This window comes from Cervus canadensis, chromosome 6, assembly GCF_019320065.1.
Source record: "Cervus canadensis isolate Bull #8, Minnesota chromosome 6, ASM1932006v1, whole genome shotgun sequence".
NCBI classification, from domain to species: domain Eukaryota; kingdom Metazoa; phylum Chordata; class Mammalia; order Artiodactyla; family Cervidae; genus Cervus; species Cervus canadensis.
Window position 1 is genome coordinate 68634149 of NC_057391.1, and position 19443 is coordinate 68653591.

Here is a 19443-nt window from a genome sequence, read left to right on the forward strand (position 1 = left end):
CGGTTCAGACTTGGGAGATTGTACTTTTCTAAGAATTTTTCCATTTCTTCTAGGTTGTCCATTTTATTGGCATATAGTTGCATATAGTAGTCTCTTATGAGCCTTTGTATTTCTGTAATGTCAGTTGTAACTTCTTTTTCATTTCTGAATTTATTGTTTGGGCCCTCTCTTTTTATCCTTGATGAGTCTAGCTCAAGGTTTATCAATTTTATCTCTTTGAAGAACTAATTTTTAGTTTCATTGATCTTTCCTATTGTTTTTTAGTTTCTATTTCACTTGTTTCTGTTCTGATCTTTGTGATTTCTTTCCTTCTACTAACTTTGAGCTTTGTTTTTTCTTTCTCTAGTTGTTTTAGGTGTAAGGTTAGGCTCTTTATGGAGCTTTTTCTTATTTCCTGAGGCAAGGTTGTATCACTATAAACTTCCCTCTTAGAATTACTTTTGCCACATCCCATAGGTTTTGGATTGCCATGTTTTCATTTTCATTTGTCTCTAGGTATCTTTTTTTAAAATTTCCCTTTTTATTTCTTCAGTGACCCATTGGTTGTTTGGTAGCATATTGTTTAGCCTCCACATGTTTGTGTTTTTTGAAGTTTTTTTCTTATAGTTAATTTCTAATCTCATAGTGTTGTGGTTGGAAAGATACTTGATATTTCAGTTTTCTAAAATTATTGAGGCTTGTTTTGTGGCCTAGCCTGTGATCTAGGAGAATGCATCCTGTAGAATGTTCCATATGCACTTTGAAAAGAATGTGTATTCTTCTGCTTTTGGGTGATGTGTTTGATAAATATTAATTAGATCCATCTGGTCTGATATGTTATTTAAGGCTTGTGTTTCCTTATTGATTTTCTGTCTGGATGATCTGTCCATTGCTGTAAGTAGTGTATTAAAGTCACTCAATATTATAGTGTTAGTGTCAATTTCTCCCTTTAATGATTGTTAATATTTGCCTTATATATTGAGGTGCCCCTATATTGGATGCATGTATATTTACAGTTGTTACATCATCTTCTTGGATTGATCCTTGATCATTATGTAGTGTCTTTCTTTAGCTCTTGTAACAGTGTTAATTCTAAAGTCTATTTTGTCTGATGTAAATATTGCTATTTGAGCTTTCTTTTGATTTCCATTCACATGGAATACCTTTTTCTATCCCCTGGCTTTCAGTCTGTGTTTCTTTAGATCTGAAGTGAGTGTTTTGTAGGTAACATAGGTGAGTCTTATTTCTGTGTCCTTTCAACCAACTTCATTTACTAAATGAAGTCAGACAGAGAAAGACCAATATCATTTGATATCACTTATACATGGAATCTAAAAAATGACACAGAGGAACTTAGTTACAAAATATAAATAGACTCACAGACATAGAAAACAAGCTTATGGTTATCAAAGGGGGAAGGAGGGGACAGGGATAAATTAAGGATTCATGATTAACAGACATCCACACATATATATATATAAAATAGAAAAACAACAAGGACCTACTATATAATACCAGGAACTATATTCAATATCTTCTGATAACCTATAATGGAAAGGAACCTAAAAAAGAACCTATGTATAATGAATCACTTTGCTGTACACGAGCAACTAATGTAACATCATAAATCAACTATTCTTCAATAAGATAAATTTTAAAAAAGAAATGACCCTAACTTTGTACACATTAAAAAGTTAAATAAAAAAAAAGAGAGTCTTGTCTAAACCAAAGGCCCTATACTGGTTGTTGATATGATGAAGCCTAAAGTTATAGTCTTTAAGAAAAGATTCCTATTCCATTTTTAAATGAGAAAAATTAGCATCTCTGGCAACTTTGAGCCCATTTCTCTTCTTTATATGCTCCAGTTAGCTGTAGACACACCTCTCCCTGGGTTTGCCCAACCAGAAGAGTGACTGTCCATTGCTGTTTATTTCATGTCACACCATTCAACTTCTCTTCTTTACATGACCTGGCTACTACAGGTGTTTAGTAGGCATTTTGGGTGAGAACTTGTGATCTCAACTAACATTCTAAATGGAAAGTTGCTTGATAATTTAACTAAATTTTTTCTACCAAGGAACTTTAACTCCCACCTACCTCCCCCTTCCCTACACACACACTTATAATAGTGGTATATGTGTTTTATATATATATGATTAAGCATATAGACCCTGGCATTCATTCTCATCACCAACTAGATATGTGAACCTGGACAAGTTATATAACCCATCAGTGTCTCTTCATCTGCAAAACAGAGATGATTATTTTATTTTTTTTACATAGTAAATTTTATGTACACTAGAGTGCCAGGCACTGGTCTAAGTCTTTATCAACTAACTCTTTTTATCTTCATGATGACCTTATAAAGTAAGTACTGTTATCATTGGGCCTTTTATACATTAAGAATCAGTGACAGAAGTTAACAACTTGCCCCAACACATATCCAGGCCATCTGACTTTATGATCTGTGCTCTAGGTCATCCTATCATGTCTGCTACCTCACATGGCCTTTGTGAGGATTAAGTGAGATAGTACATGTTAGCTGCTTGGCTCATTGCCTAGCACATCCTACAGGCTTAGGAAAATGATCTTTATTAATGAGGGTGAAAATTGTATCACTGTCACTCAGAGACTGTATTAGGGAGAGACAGAGATGGGAGCTATGAGCGTGATGGGCATCTTGTACTTCTCCCCTGTGGACTCTGGGGTGATGTGGGCACAGAGAAGAGGAAAGATGCCTCAGGTCAGTCAGGTCCACTGGACTCACCTGTTTACCTCTGTATGTATATCTGCATCTGCTTACTTCACCTTCTGCACATCTTTATGTGAGCGAGAATGCTCAGTTAGGTGGTAGAGTGACGCTTCAGCCTGAGGCTCAGTCACACACAGAGAAGGGCTTATTTTCACTAAGGACTAGGGGGATTGCCACAGAGGTTGGTAGAATGAGAATTGGCAATACTTACCTGTTTTTATGATTTGGAGTATTCTAATTTGTCAATTTCCTTTTTGTCTCACGGTAACAAACACTCAAAAAGGCCATCATCACTGCTGTTTCTCTGAAATTTTATTTTTTATAAAAGACTAGAGGATGAAATTTGTTTTCCTTAAGTGCTGTAATTATAGGAGTTGTTGCTGAAGTGTTTGACTAATGGTTACTTTTTTCTGTATTGTCTTGAACCAGGGGTGTATTTGGAAAACAGGGCTATCAATGCCAAGGTAAGAAAACATTTTTGAAAGTATATTTAATCTTGTTCCTGTGTTAAGTGATTATACCAAGCAGAAACAGGGTACATTCCATTAATATTTTGATAAATAACTCTCTGTAGGTCAAATGAGACCCCATAACAGCATTATCACAACTTGATCAAATTGACATTTATAGAATACTCCATCTAAGAGCAGCAGAATACACATTCTTCATAAGTTTCCTAGGAAAATTTACCAACAGAGATCACATTCTAGGCTATAAAACCAACCATAACAAATATAAAAGAATCGAAATCCTGAAAAGTATCTTCGCAGACAGCAGTGTAATTAAACTGAAAATCAATAACACAAAGATAATTCAAACACTTCCAAGTATTTGGAGATTAAGCAATATATTCTAAATGGCTCCTGGGTCAAAGAAGACTTAAAAGGAAATTTAAAAATATTTTAAACTCAATGAAAATACAGTTTATCAAAGTTTGTGAGAAGTAGTGAAAGCAGTGCTGAGAGGAAAATTTATAGCATTAAATGTACAGATTACAAAAGAAGAAAGATCTAGAATCAGTAAGTTTCCATCTCAGAAAGGAGAGAAACTTAAGCCTAAAATGAGCGGTAGAAAATAAATAATAGTGGGAAACAGTGAAATTTAAATTAGGGAAACAATAAAAAAAAATCCACTAAATCCAAAGCTAGTTCTCCAAAAATATCAATAAAATTAATAAACCTGTAGCCAAGCCGACTGTGAAAAACACAAATGCCTCAGAATATAAATTTTTTCTATGTGAAGGATTCCCTCATATAAAAAGACCAGTTAGCTCCCTGGGCACTTTCAGTTTGGTTCTCCTGAGAATTCGATCTGCTGAAAGCTAGATTTGTTTTAGATTATAGTACTGTTTACTGACTTGTCATCTGTCTTTATGTATTTAATCCTGGAAACTTTCGTATGTTCTTGAAAGATCTTAAAAATGATGTGTATTTTTATATTGCTTCATTGCTTTTTAATGGAAATTGGACTCTATCTACACTCTGTTAGTTATCGAAATGAAAATGAAGAAAAAGTTATTTATAAAGTTTTAGCTATTCAAACAATTGATTGAGTCGTTCTGCAAATACTTAATGAATGCCTACTTTGTTCAAGTCATCATGCTGGCTGGGAATCCTGAGTACACTGGAGGCCATATATGGAACAATTTAAATGAGGGAGGCCAGCTAAAAGTTTAGGAGATCAGAGGAGGAAGAGAGTTTCAGTCTAGAAGGGAAGCCATGGGGAGTGAGTTTCCATGAAAGAAACATTATTAAAAGTTGTGTCCTATTATAAATTTGATTTAGTCAAGTGATAGGAAAGGAAGATATCCTAGGAATTGAGAAGGACATGGACAGTGTGTGGAGGAGGGTGAAGACTTACTCCAGGAAGAGCAACTAGTCTAGTTTTTTAATGGGACAAAAAACCTTCAGAGAAGAAATGTGACAAGTGAGTCTCGGGTGGGCTTGAGAGAGCCTGAAACTCACCTGGAAAACTTCAGCTCTGTTCTGACTGATAGTGAGACACGAATGAGTGCTTTAGATCCTGGGGCTGAGGATACCAGCATCATACTGTGAGATGATTCCTCTGGAGGTGGGCTCAGGAAGGATTAAAGCCAGGAATGGTGACGTTGGTTCCAGACACGAGTATGAATAGCGTGAGCTTCAGCAAAGGCCTGAGTTAGGGTGAGGGTAAGGAATATAGGAAGGACGGGAGCACAGGCTTCCCGTGAGCCCAGCATCTAAATCAGGCCATGTTGGCATGTGCAGCCCTTATTGCTCTACTGAAACAGGCTAGGCTGTCAGCCTCTGATAAATGTATAACTGCTGGATTTGATTCCCTAGTGTGCACCTGTGTCGTCCACAAGCGCTGCCATCATCTAATTGTTACAGCCTGCACTTGCCAAAACAATATTAACAAAGTGGATTCAAAGGTAAGATAGCAGTTTGCTGAATGTCTACACATGCTTATGTGTGCACATTCTCTCTCTCCTCTCTCCCTCCCTCCTTCCTTTTCTCTCCCTCTCCGCCTCTGTCTCTCTCTTTCTCTCTCTCCCTCTGTCCCTCTTTGCTGCGCCCCCCACTTCCCTTCCATACTCTTTGAAGCCAACAATGGTATCAGAATTGAAATGTCTCTCCTTTTTATATTATGGCATTGTGTTTCTATACTTGCTTAGCTTAACCTGTCCTTAAGATAATTCCATTAGTGATCAGCTGGGTAAAAGCTCTAGGGATCAGTTCTTCTAATATGAAGAGAGATTTGGAATTGTGAGAAGTTCACTGAGTTTGGCATTGGATGACTGGTATTTGAATGTAGAATCCACCCTCTGCTAGCTAGCTTCTCTCTCAGCCTATATCTTAAAATAGGATCAATACTGCAAGATACAACTGATGTGATAAATATGTTAACTGTAAATTGCACTCCCTAAACAAAGTGACTGTTGGCTCCTTCCAGCCTCTCAAGGAATTTCAAGGAGGATGTTTATTTATACATAAATTCTTGAACTTCACTCTTGCCATTTTGCGTCCAGCTGAGGTGGGTATAACAGTGTAAATTCTGAAGGTAGAAGGCAGGTGAAGTATTACCAACAGTTAGTGGTAAATTCACAAGTGCACTGAAGAGTCTGGCTCTGAATTGATGGTCCTTTACAGTGTACGCCCAGGATTGCTATGGAGTACACATAGAGGCGTGTGTTCTTTCCTTTGAGAAAGAGGCCAGAAAGGTTTCAAGAGGAGTAATATAACCCACTCCTTGTTATGCGTGGCTCTGTTGTTATCGCTTTAAATTTGATGTAGACTATAGAGCATATGCCTAATCTAATTATTTGCTGAAAATAGTTTGTGAGATTACACCTGATCCAAGAAGTGATTGTACCTGACATGAAAGCAGAATCTTTGCACTGAGATACCAAAATGCAAAGACAGGCAGAGGCTGGAAGGGCGGAATAAGATCACCACTTGAATGTCACTTTGGAATGAATTCCTTAGGTGGTTCCATGTCCTCTGGGTACCACCTTCTGCCCTGTCCTTATGATATAATCGCTTTTTGGAAGAACTTGTGATGATAGTAAGTGTATATAGTCTACAAAAGGCTTGTTTAATCCTGAAGTTCACAGGTGCTAGGAAATAGACATAAGTGTCAGGGGATTGGTAGGGAGAGACACACAGCTTGAATATAAAAGATGAAATGGAAATTCAAATTTCTTTTAATCCCCCAAGATGGAGAACAATCTTGGGTACCACATGTTTCTGTCCGGTCTTGTTCCCTAGAACACGTGCTCAATCTGCATTGTCAGGCCGGGGTAATTCGTTGCTGCTGAGCAGTAATGAGGCACCCACCTCAGGAGTTACAGCGGGCTTTGATTTGGTGGGCTCCCGTTACGGTTTTCGCGGAACGTGTGACATTGCAGCTCTCGTCCTCCCGTTTCCTTTTCACAGACTGCTGAGCAGAGGTTTGGGATCAACATCCCACACAAGTTCAGCGTCCACAACTACAAGGTGCCGACGTTCTGCGACCACTGTGGCTCCCTGCTCTGGGGTATAATGCGACAAGGACTTCAGTGTAAAAGTGAGATGCTGGCGGGGGGGCTGCCCGCTTCCTCATGAGAACACCTTGCTGCGAGCTTTCCAAATTCTGCAGTTCAGAATCTGACCTAGAACTCATGGTTTCAGATCTTTTATAAACAAACATCTCTGTGATTCTAGATCGAATGAACCCCTTGTCAGGCATGTAGAGAGACTCTAGATCGAATGTACCCCTTGTCAGGCATGTAGAGAGACTCTAGATCGAATGTACCCCTTGTCAGGCATGTAGAGAAATCTGATCCACAGATTTCCCAGCTACAGCATGTTTACACAGTTGCTAAATTAAATGTCCCATCTGGTTAGCTAGCCTACTGGCCATCCTCTGTTTAGTGCTGAGTACAGGCTAGTCCTTGTGTATTTCAGTAGGTATATGAAAGAGGAAAAAATGGCATCTGGTCAGAAATGGAAGCTAGTAGGAGGTGAGGTGGTCAGCAGAGAAGGTTGGGTTATGGGTAAAGAACTGGTAAGAGAGGTGGTCTGATGACCTCACCAGAAATAAGCAGAAATTGAGTTCCAGAGGCATAGCTGGAGCTGCCCTGTGTCTTGTCAAAGAGCTTGGTAGAGATCAGAGGGTAGGCGGAATGACGGACTCTTCAGCTTTGACCCCACGCGGGCTTGCACTTCAACAGCTATGCCCAAGGAAGCCTGGGTTTTGAGCTTTTGCCTTAGCAAAGGGTTGGGAAGTGTGGGGGCTGATCCCTGTCCTGTTAGGAGTTGAGAGGCTATTGACCTGGAGTCATCTCTCACTGAGTGTTTCTGTAACAGTCTGGCTGTCATGGGATGCACTGTCCCCTGCTGAAATACATGTGGAGTTCAGCTTAAAGCCTTAGACACGTTCTAAGTCACCAGAGGAAGGCAGAGTTCATGTCAATAAAACTGGGCAACTTCCACTGGCTGGACTTACCAAACCTGCTTCTATTACCAAAAAGGGGCTAGTCCCTTGTTTTTAAGAAAGGCCAATTCTTTTGTTTCTCCAGAGCCCCATTTGATTATTCTTTGTTCATGTGTTCTTTGTGTGTGTGGGCTTACCTGGTGGCTTAGAAGGTAAAGAATCCACCTGCAATGCAGGAGACCTGGGTTCCATCCCTGGGTTGGGAAGATCCCCTGGAGGAGGACATGGCAACCCACTCTAGTATTCTTGGCTGGCGAATCCCCATGGACAGAGGAGCCCCGAGGGCTACCGTCCATGGGGGTCACAAGGATTCTTTTTTCATAGATACGTGAAATAAATTCTTTTTTGACCAAAATAGCAGACAGTGCCCATATGGCTTTGTTTTAGGCACTGCTTGATCATTAGCTGGGTGGTGTCCCTTTCTAGGGTGAAAGTCACTTTCTGCTCTTGTATGCTCTGTACAGAGCCATGGGTGGGGCTCATCTGCATGGTTCTTGTGCCTGGTGGTGCTGAGGGTAGCACACCTACAGCGTTCCGGCTCTTATAATTTTTGCTTTTATGGTCACGTGGTGCTTTAGAAAAGCCACTACTGGCTTGTATGTGTCTGTACCAGCCTTCCTGAGAGGAAGATGTGCTATGAAGCTAATAAAGCTTAAGCCTCAGAGCCCCTCCCTTGCAAGGCACCTTCCACGGTCTCTACTTGATGGGGTGTTCTTTTTCTTTTTAAATGATTTTATTTATTTATTTTTGACTGCGCTGGGTCTCTGTTGCTGTACATGGGCTTTTCTCTAGTTGCAGGGAGCAGGGACTGCTCTGTAGTTGTGATACACGGGCTTCTCATTGCGGTGGCTTCTCTTGTTGGGGAGAATGGACTCCAGGGTGTGCGGGCTTCAAGTAGCTGCGGCTCCCGGGCCTTAGAGCACAGACTCAACAGTTGTGGCACGCCAGCTTAGCTGCCCCACACAGCATGTGGGATCTTCCCGGACCAAGGATCGAACCAGTGTCTCCTGCACTGGCAGGCGGATTCCCAACTACTGAGCCACCAGGGAAGCCCCAGAGAGCTCTTCTTCTCAAAGAAGGCAACCCTAAATTGCATAAATTCAGCCCCCACAAAATCTGGATCTGTGCATCCTTCCAAAGATGGGCTGACGCACCCCAAACACATATCATGCTGCTTCATTCCTGCCTCCCCTCCGCAGGGCCAGGTCAAGAAACCATATCAGAACCTTGTCCTGATTAAACCTCAGGGCTTTCATCATCCCAAGTCAGCTTCCTGTGCGCCAGGAGCTTCGCTTCGCTTCGGTCTGCTCTTCCAACCGCCACTTACTTTGACCTTTAAAACAGTTGCTTTTCGTCACCCATGAAGCCACAGGCTGCAAGCCCTGAGAAATGCAGCCACACAGGATGCCGCCTTCTGAGCTGTGAGGGCCACCCAAAGACAGTGCTCAGAAAGAAGGCTGTACTTAGAGGTTTTTCTCTCAGACTCACCATTTCACTGTTTAAACAGCCATCTACACATGGCTTTGCGATTGCTACTTTTTTTGGAGAGGTACAAGAAGAGTATAAAGTCACTTGGCATGTGTCCTTGTTACTTAGTTGACTGAGCTATCCCTGTGATGAGCATTTTAATCTGTGTTGAATCATGCTGGGAAATCAGTGATGACAGCTAAAATGTAACATAGTTGAATGTCTTTCATCAAGTTGTGGTGAAAAAAAAAAAAAAGGTATTTGAAATTTCTTATTCTTCAGTATGCTAGGCTTTCTGCTTCTGCACAAAACAGAAATAGAGAAAGTCAGGGATTTACTTACACTCTGCCGCTGCTGCTAAGTCGCTTCAGTCGTGTCCGACTCTGCGCGACCCCCATAGACGGCAGCCCACCAGGCTCCCGTCAGGGATCATTATTTGTGTCGGTTGAATTTTAAGAGAAGATGGAATTGTTCAGCCCGTGCAGTTGCCCCGTCACAGTCTTTCAGGTTATCACGGTTCTGTTTCGCATCTCATGTTGACGTGGCTCTTTTCTGAATGTGGATTCCTCTCTCCTCTTCCCTCCAGTATGTAAAATGAACGTACACATTCGATGTCAGGCGAACGTGGCCCCAAACTGTGGGGTAAACGCAGTGGAGCTGGCCAAGACTCTGGCGGGAATGGGCCTCCAACCCGGAAATATTTCTCCAACCTCGGTGAGCCTTTACTGATTTCACATATTGTAATCTGGACATCGTTCCCAGATGTGGTGAGTCCTCATATCGTGTGTGGCGTAATCCAAGTCCTAGTCTCAGCAAATACGGTAAATAGATTTACTGCATTTTTAAAGAACATTTTCTTCTGCAAATAAGACTCTATATTCAGTTATGTAACAACACATAGTGAGTGTGCAGATATTGCAATAAGCAGAAAAAGGATTTTTTTTTTTTTTTTTTTGGTAAATCAGCTTCCTGTCATTGTGGTCTGGTGAAAAGCCTGGAATCCAGGGGCCTGGGTTCTACTCTTGGTGGGGTCCCTGGGTGTACAGTTGACCAGTAACTGTGGGCCTCTGCTTCCTCCTCTCTGAAGGCATTGAACTTGAAGAGCTGGCATTCTCCACAGCCCTGGAATCCAGTGTGAAGGTTTTGTTTATGGACCGTGAATTTATCTCTGGTCCAGCCACAGACAGGAGTTCCTTCCTCTTGGCTCTCGGGGGGTGGGTGGAGCGGGTCTGTTGCTGTGTCCGTTTTGTCTTCTCCCTTCCCTGAGTGACCCATACCCTCCCCTGGTCCATTAGAGCTTCAGCCGCATCCTTCTGCTGCCTTGCTAGTTGGGGTCTGCCGAGAGCTGGGGAAAGATCCACGGCTATGGCTTGGCTTCTAAAATGTGTAGCTTGATGTCTGGTTCAGGAAAATTCTAGACTGAACTGGCAACTATTTTTGGATACTTAAGAAGAAAAGTGCAATCACTGGCAGGTGCTTGGTTGTCCAAAAAATGTCATCACTAACCATCCCGTTTCCTCTTTTTTCACTAACCACCTCTACCAGGTGGAGGGCCCCACCTGGTAGATCGGGGCCTTGGACTGACACTGTATTTCTTGATTTGAGGAAAAGTAAAGTGAAAGTGGCTCAGTCGTGTCCAGCTCTTTGCAGCCCCCTGGACTGTAGCACACCAGGCACCTCTGTCCACGGGATTTCCCAGGCAAGAATACTGGTGTGGGTTGCCATTCCTTTCTCTGGGGAATCTTCCTGACCCAGGGATTGTCTCCTGCATTAGGAGGTGGATTCTTTACCATCTGAGCTACCAAGGAAGCCCAGGTAGTGCTGGTGTTAAAGAACCCACCTCCTACTGCAGGAGTTGTAAGAGACGCAGGTTCAATCCCTGGGTTGGGAAGCTCCCCTGGAGGAGGGCATGGCAACCCACTCCAATATTCTGGCTTGGAGAATCCCACGGACAGAGGAGTCTAACGGGCTACAGTCCTTAGGGTTGCACAGAGTCAGACATGACTGAAGTGATTTAGCATGCATGCTCGCAGACAGCAGTGCCTGAAGATTGTCAGGTTAAGGCTTTCAGCCTGCCCCAGAGCTTCTGAAACTCCGTGGGAATGAGCTGAGCCATGCAGCACAACCTCCAGGAATGGGCAGGGTCATATGCCATTTGAATCAAGTGTCTTTAATGTTCTGACACTTAATAGTGAGAAAACCCAAATTATCTATTATCTGACAGTTCATCACTAAAGAGAGACGTCTTTAGTCTCTCAAAAGAGAAGAATGGGTTAAAAGGAAAAAAAAGATTGAGAAATACTGGCTTTAAGTTTTTTGGCTAGGGCCAGCCCAACCAGGGGAAAGATTTAGGTGGAGGAAGTGAAATTCAAGCTGGTAAAATTTTTCTGTCTTTGAAAAATTTATGAGGAAAAACTATTAAAACAATTGGATTTTTTAAAAATGATCCATTTTTTATCTTCAATCACTGTTTCACGTGGTTGAGTAAGTACAGTCCTTGCAGTTTCAGGCTATTGCCCAGCTATTTACTGCAAACATTGCTTAGAAGTTGTTCCAAATTAGCTGTTTTTTTAATAGGTCAAATGCTCCAAGATGTTAGACTTCTGGTCTCTTGTCTCTTCTGGTCTGCTTGTCTTATAAATATCCCAAGATGGACATCTGCACCGTCGCCATGTCTGTAGGTAGCGTCCTCTGCAGGATGGGGCTGGAGAACTCCCCGAAGAGTTCACACCCACCTCTGGTTCCACCTGGTGAGCTAGGAGCTCTCATTGTATTGGCGGTTAACCTTTCTGGAGGGCTAGTTGAGCATGCATCCCAAGTCTTCAAACTTAAATCCTTGGTTCAAAGAGTTCCCTTTTCGGAAAGTTATCTGAATAGATGATGCTAAAGATGATCTTGCTGATAATGATGACAATACAGCTTAGGTTTATTGAATGTGCCAGGCACTGGTCTAAGAGCTTTAGGTGCAGTTATTCATTTACTCCTCATAGTGATCCATGTGGCAGCTGCTGTAACATCCCCTTTGTTAGGAGGGGAACTGAAGCACAGAGAGGTGGGTGACTGGTCCACGGTCACAGGGTTGGGTTGCAGAGCTGTGATTTGAACCCAGGCAGCCTGCTCGAGAGCCCAGACTCCTTATCACTGTGATAGGACGATTTGCGTGCAAGTACGATCACTGAGTGTTATCTATATAGAGAAAAACGGGGGATAATCTGTATGTCCAGTATCGGGGGAATTATTGAATCAATTGCAATATATCCATAAAATGGATTATTGGACAGCTTTTTAAAACTCATGTTCTTGAAGGACATTTAGAACTGTGGATAATAGGTTAATAGCATGCAATTAACATAATATGTTAGTATGATAATAGCATGAAAAACGTTAAATTAAAATTAATGTTATGAAACAATGATTTCATTGTCTTTTTAAAAATTAATCAAGCATAAAGATAGATGTGTGTATATTGTTTTTATTTTTTGTTGATGAGATTATAGGTAATTTCAATATTATCCTTCATATATTTGCTCATTGTTCCAATGTTTACATTAATTTTCATTTCTCTTCTATAATTTAAAATGTATATTATAACGTTGCTTCTTTTGTTCTCATTTTGATTTTCTGAGCAGTTGTGAAATCTGCTACTTGTAGGACATGGACACCAGATGGCGCTCTTAGAATGTGGTCACCTGTAGAAAGCAACTGGGTGGACCAGGCTGAGACAGTGTTTCTATATACTGTCATTTGAGCACAAACTGAAACTCGGTGGCTTAGATATATTTTTAAATGATTCTTACCCAAATACAGTAAGCACAGATCAGGAGTTTATGCTGAAGCAGCTTTGAATGGCAGAACCTGAACACATGTCAAGCTGTATTAATCGCTCCCCATGAGCTATATTGAGGGGTGAAGCTGCAAGTAAGGTCTTCTCCATCTGTAACTGTAAATCCACGGGGATTTCTGACTCCCTGTATCTCTTCTTTGCAGAAGCTTGTTTCTAGATCAACCCTAAGACGACAGGGAAAGGAGAGCACCAAAGAAGGAAATGGCATTGGGGTAAATTCCTCCAACCGACTTGGGATCGACAACTTTGAGTTCATCCGAGTGTTGGGGAAGGGCAGCTTTGGGAAGGTGAGTCTTAGCTTCAGCTGTCTGGGTTAAAGGAAGCCTGCTCCATGGAGGTTGTTTGTATGTGCAGGGACGTACCCACGTGCCTGTTTCCCGTCTGCCTTCTGCCCCAGACGAGGCCATACCCTGAGAGCTGCAGGAGCTCTCCTGCTCACGCTCCTTCCTTCTGCTTTGCCATAGGTGATGCTTGCAAGAATAAAAGAAACAGGAGACCTCTATGCCGTGAAGGTGCTAAAGAAGGACGTGATCCTGCAGGACGATGACGTGGAGTGCACCATGACCGAGAAAAGGATCCTGTCCCTGGCCCGCAATCACCCCTTCCTCACTCAGTTGTTCTGCTGCTTTCAGACCCCTGTAAGTATGACTCCCAGTCACCATCCCATGGCCTCCTGTCTTCAAAAGTTGAGACTGCAATATGTTGAATTTCATAAAGTGAAGGTTTCATAAAGTGATCAGAAACTTTGGGGGTTGGAGACTCCCAAGATAGGGTCATTTGAAGTACCCAGTGACTTCTGATGACCAGAACCAATGAACTAACCACTTCCTTTCATGCTGTCCTGGAGAAGGATCACTTTGAGGGTTGTGTGTCCTAAGATTGAAAATGTCTTTGTATATAAGTCTTCTCTAGCAGAGTGAAGGTTACAGAAGTCCAAGAAGACAGTAAACATCATGGGCTGCTTATCCTGGTGACTGTGACCTTGGCTTCATTGCTAAATGCTAAACTGTTTCTGACCTGGGGAAAAAGAGTTCAGACCAGGATAGGCCCAAAGAGGGCATCTTGATTTGTAATGTCCCGAGGCCTTGCTCCTGGCCTCAATCAAGGACCCTTTGCTTGATTCTGTGGACTGATCCTGGGATTCTGTCTACCCCATCATGGGGTGGGAACTTCCCTGGTGGCTCAGAGAGTAAAGCATCTGCCTGCAATGCAGGAGACCTGGGTTCAATCCCTGGGTTAGGAAGATCCCCTGGAGGAGGAAATGGCAACCCACTCCAGTACTCTTGCCTGGAAAATCCCATGGATGGTGGAGCCTGGTAGGCTACAGTCCATGGGGTTGCAAAGAGTCGGACACGACTGAGCGACTTCACTTTCATCATGGGGTGCAATTAGCAGGAATGCTTTTGGCTGCAGTTAACAGAATATATGACTGATAATGGTTTATACAATAAACAGAGAGGATGAGTTTAGTTCATAGTAGAGACTTTTTTCTTGAGAAGTCTGATGATAGCACTATTAGGATTGTATGAGATGGTTAGTGTCATTAGGCATCTCTTCCTCTTGAGGTCTCAAGGTACTCACCCTATATCACAGCCCTAGCCATCACACGTCACATGACAGCATCTAACGCAGGAAGCACCGGGAAGAGAGGCAGAAGGGCTTCATGCACTTTCCTCTTATCAGGGGTAGAAAAAGCTTTCCTAGGCTTGAGTTGTAGGCTCATCCTGAATTGCAGAGGAGGCTGGAAGAGCGAAGATCTAGCCGAGATAAGCTGCTTTGTCACAGTGGGCTCCCATCCACCTTGACTCATCCCTGAGGTGGGGCATTCTGCAGCCCACTTAGACTGGGCTCGGGCTGGGCTTCTGCTGTCAATGGAGAGGGGAGAGGGCTCCTATGAAGGCATCGGGAGGGTCTGACAGTTATTTCCCAATCTTCTTGCTTGTCAAAGGCATTCTGAAAGAGAGTTCAGGACACGTCCCTTGTCTCTGCCACCATCAGGGATGTAAAGGCCTTGGGAGGAGTGGGATGGGGGCATCACACCTGGTCTAGGGATGCTGCAAGGCATTTCTAGGGAAAGTGACAGCTACACTGGGACCAGAAGGACCGGTTAGAATTAATCAGGCAGAGAGAGTGAAAGGGAGTATGTTGTACAGGGTGAACAGCTCCGGGTGGGTCTACCAGTAAACAGGTCTTCCGTGGTAGCTCAGTCAGTAAACCGCCTCCTAAACAGGAGATGCAGGTTCGGTCCCTGGGTCAGGAAGATCCCCTAGAGAAGAAAATGGCAACCCACTCCAGAATTCTTTCCTGGAAAATCTCATGGACAGAGGAGCCTGGAGGGCTACAGTCCATGTGGTCGCAAGAGTCGGGCACGACTTAGCGACTAAACCACCACCAGTAAACAGGAACAAGAAGGGTGCATAAAGCCCACAAGCGTAAAATGTGAGGTTGAGAAGGGGCCTAGTGAGAACTGCGACTGCAGAAGTGGACCAGACCAGGACCAGGCTGTGAGAGCCTTGAAGGCTCTGTTAAAAGGGCTTGTATTTTAGCCCTAAAAATGAATGAAAGACATTTAAGCAGAAGAATGACATACCAGACTGCAATTTTATACCATAAAAAAGCAAATTTTTTTTTGTGCAGTGGGTAAGATAAGCCTTCTTCAAGTATTCATCTCCTTTCTTTGATTGAAACTAGTAGTTTCATGTATAGCCTTTCAGAGAATTGTTTGTACACAAAAGCATACATACACACAACATATATGCATCTGTATTTAGTTTTTTTTAAAAAAAACATAAATGGTGGTATATATTGGCATACCATTTTGCACCCTCCTTTTTAAAAACATTTATTTATGTTTGGCTGTCTTGGGTCTTAGCTGTGGCACACAGACTCTGCATTCCCACACGGGGGCTTCTCTCTAGCAGAGGCACGTGTGCTGAGTAGTTGTGACGCTCAGGCTTGGTTGCCCCGAAGTGTGTGGGACCTTAGTTCCCCGACCGGGGATCAAACCTGTGTCACCTGCATTGGAAGACAGATTCTTAACCACTGGACCACTAGGGAAGTCCCCCCACCCCTGTCTTCTTAAGGAAAAAATCCAAAATGGTTTTATTAAGAGAATAAATCTCTGTAACACATCTTGCAAAATTTATACTTTTTAAAAATTTGCATATAAAAAAATGAAATATAATTGACATTTAACATCGTTTTAGGTGTACAAAGAATGATTTTATATTTGCATGTGTAGTAAAATGAGCACCACAACTAAGTCCAATTAGCATCTATCAGCACACTTAGTTACAGAATTTTTTTCTTGTGTTGAGAACCTTTAAGAAATACTTTCAACAACTTTCATATATTCAATACTATATCATTAATTATAGTCACCACATTGTACATTGCATCCCCATTCACCTTATTTGTCTGAAAAAAACATAATGTATCTTGAGATTGTCTCATATTTGTATATACCTGACTGCCTCATTTATAATGGCTGCATATTATTCCATTTTAAGAACATAATACAAATTATTTAACCTAGTTCCCATTGGTATATACTTAGGTTATACTTAACTTTTATTTCAATCAAATTTGCAATGAGTCCCTTGTACTTTTATCTTTATGTACCTGTGCTATGATTTCTATATGGGGACACTGTTGGAAGTGGTATTGCTTGGTCAGAAATGGATGGATTTATGATTCTGATGGAGTCTAGTGGGCCTTCTCCCCTGTCATGGCTGGAAATAGCTAAGACTTTATCACTTATATACCAGGCACTGTTCTAAGTGCCTTATGTGTGTTATCAGTCTTTTTGGTAATCCTGTGAAGTAAGTTCTGTTAGCATCACTCCCATTTTACAGATGAGCAAACTGAGGCAGGAAGCAATTTAGCTTCCAAGTGGCAGATGTTTTAAAGCCAGGCAGTCTGTCTGCTGAGCCCAGGCTCTTTCCACTTGCTGGCCGTATTTCTAAATTCACACTCCCAAACCACATGTGAGAAGGCTCGTTTCCCCTCCTCTCCTGTCATGATGCTGCCTATCATTTTGATGGCTGGAGAGATTTTTTTTTAAAGGTGACTTTGGAGTTCTAACTGGCAGTTCTCCAACAGTAAGTGAGGCTGAGCGTCACATGTGTGTAAGGGCCCCTTGTGTTGGCAGAGGCACCCGTGCAGCATGGAGATGGATGGAGCAGGGAAGCCAGGAGACAGGAGGACAGGTGAAAAGGGACGCATGGCGTGCACTCCCGTGATGTCGAAGCGCCTCGGGGTCCAACCAATAGCTTCCTGGGCTGCAGTTTCCCTTGTGCTCCTTCCTCTTGCCTCTCATAGTCTGGGCCCCTGGAGGCCACACCCTCTTCCTCAGAGTCCTCAGTGGCTGCAGGAGTCCTGGAGCCCATGCTGCCCCTGCCACCATGCCCCCGATTCTCTGCTTCCCATTTCTGGGTCCATCGTTCCGTCAGAGCTCGGTTCTGCCCATCCTCCATTGCTACCCGGAGTAACCTCAAAGCATTATTTCCCACACCGTGTACTTTGTCCACCTAAATCTTTTGCTGGTCCTCATCTAGCTGTTTTCTCAGAGAAAAGTGGGGTGACGGTTCTGGGTTTGAGAACACCCTTGTGAGGAAGGTAAGACTGGTGGGTGGCGCTGGTTGTCCACCTGGGCGTCAAGCTCAGCTCCTCCTCATTTCATGAGCTGGGCAGGACTACATTCAGGGCCGCACCAAAGAGCAGATAGTTTGCTGTGATGTTGGGTTGGACAATATTAACTGGTGATCATCTTTGAGTCAGACAGCTGACTGACATGGTCATGCAGTGGCCACTTAAAGTTATTCTAATGAACAAATAAAGAAGTGTCTCCTGCCCAACTCCAGGGGACTTTTACCTACCCAAGGAAATCCCCATGACTCCATAGAAGCAGTCTAAGTTCTTACGAACAATTAGCTGGTGTTGTAGTAGAAAATAAATTAACCTGAAACAGATTGGAAGGCCTGTAAATATACAATATACCATGCAGAACTTTCCAGGAAAATGTGAACTATAAAATATCCCCAGATATCAGTGTCTTCATGTGATTTCCACAGTGTTCAGCTGATGTATGTGTGTATAATACATGTTCAGTCGTGTGTTGACTATTTGTGACGCTATGGACTACAGCCAGTGAAGCCTTTAACATTGGCCATCTATTTTTAGTGACAGTTTCATATATGGCCACAAGGTGGCAGTCGTTACCACAAGGTGATTTTTATTTCTGCACCAGAGAGGAGCTGACTTTGGGGTTTAAAATTTGTGTGTTGCTGTAGATGTCTCCAAAGCAAAGGATAAAAGTAATTTTCCCCTCCCCTAAGTCTAGATGATAAAGTGGTAGGAACAGGTTAAAAGAATCAAGTGCATTTTTCTTATGCTGAGATAAAGATATGCAATTTTCATGTTGCTATAGTTTAAGCCATCTCTCAGATTTGCAAGGTATCAGACTCTACATATGCATGTTATTTGCTCTCTGCATCAGTCCATCTGTCAGAAGTCCTCAGTCACTATCTCCATTTGCTATTGAAAAACTAAATATGAAGAACAGAAAATGCCGGTTACTATGAGAAATTACAGCAGGTAAATGACTACTTTTCAGCAACTGGGTTTGGCAGGCCCTGACATCTAAAAGAAGATGCTGATCACTGTGTCATGCCAAACTGTAACAGTCACCCCTGCAGAATTTAGAAGGGACCCGAGGTGAGGCGTGGGAGCCACTCCCCAGCATTTGCAATGTGTCACTTCATTGTGAAGATGCTGGTGGAAACAGCACTTCTCTCACTGTCCAGGCCTGCGGAATGAGTGTCTCTGAGGCCCAGGAGAAAGGGAGCAACTTGCTAAGGCTCCCTTGAGCTGGATGGTGGAAACAAGGTTCATCTCTGGGTCAGGCTGACTCTGGAGTCCGGCTCCGTCCACTTGGTATCTTGTACAACATTGAGGTTGTTGATTCAGCATCTGCTTAAGCCCCTCCTGTCTCCACTGGCTCCCCTCCAACCTGTTGATATGGCAGCAGCCTTGCCCTTGGGAAAGGAAGCTGAGTTCTTCCAGCTCTGTTTTCCTCTGTCTAAATGGCTTGCAACTCCCTTAAAATTCCTTTGAGCCTCAGAGTTCTCCTGGTGGAGATGAAAGCAGGATTGCTGTGAGGACCAAAGGCGAGAATGCAGACACACTCTTGCCACATGCATGACATGGTTCAAAAGTGAACCAACTGGGTGTTGTGATGACTGCCTCCTTCCCCACACCAAAACATGTCCCAGGACTCCCAGGGGCAGCACAGACCCTGCATGATGGTGACAGTAAACACTCACAAAGTAGGGATTTGGGAGCACTTTTTGTTCTTGGTCAAAACAAAAAGATAAGCAAATTTCAAATATTAGATAATTTGTCAAGTTTACTCCCTAGAATTATGGGCCCGTGAATTATTGCCTCAGAT

At 42.9% G+C, this 19443-nt stretch overlaps 1 protein-coding gene across 1 annotated transcript in view; it reads left to right on the forward strand.

Moving 5' to 3' along the window:
• Positions 1–19443, forward strand: part of PRKCH (protein kinase C eta) — a 260686-nt gene that overhangs the window by 128506 nt on the left and 112737 nt on the right. The window contains exons 4-9 of the mRNA XM_043472241.1: positions 3161–3195; positions 5053–5141; positions 6646–6775; positions 9738–9865; positions 13139–13282; positions 13460–13633. Coding sequence (XP_043328176.1) covers positions 3161–3195; positions 5053–5141; positions 6646–6775; positions 9738–9865; positions 13139–13282; positions 13460–13633 — 700 coding nt within the window. The remainder of the gene's footprint in view (positions 1–3160; positions 3196–5052; positions 5142–6645; positions 6776–9737; positions 9866–13138; positions 13283–13459; positions 13634–19443) is intronic.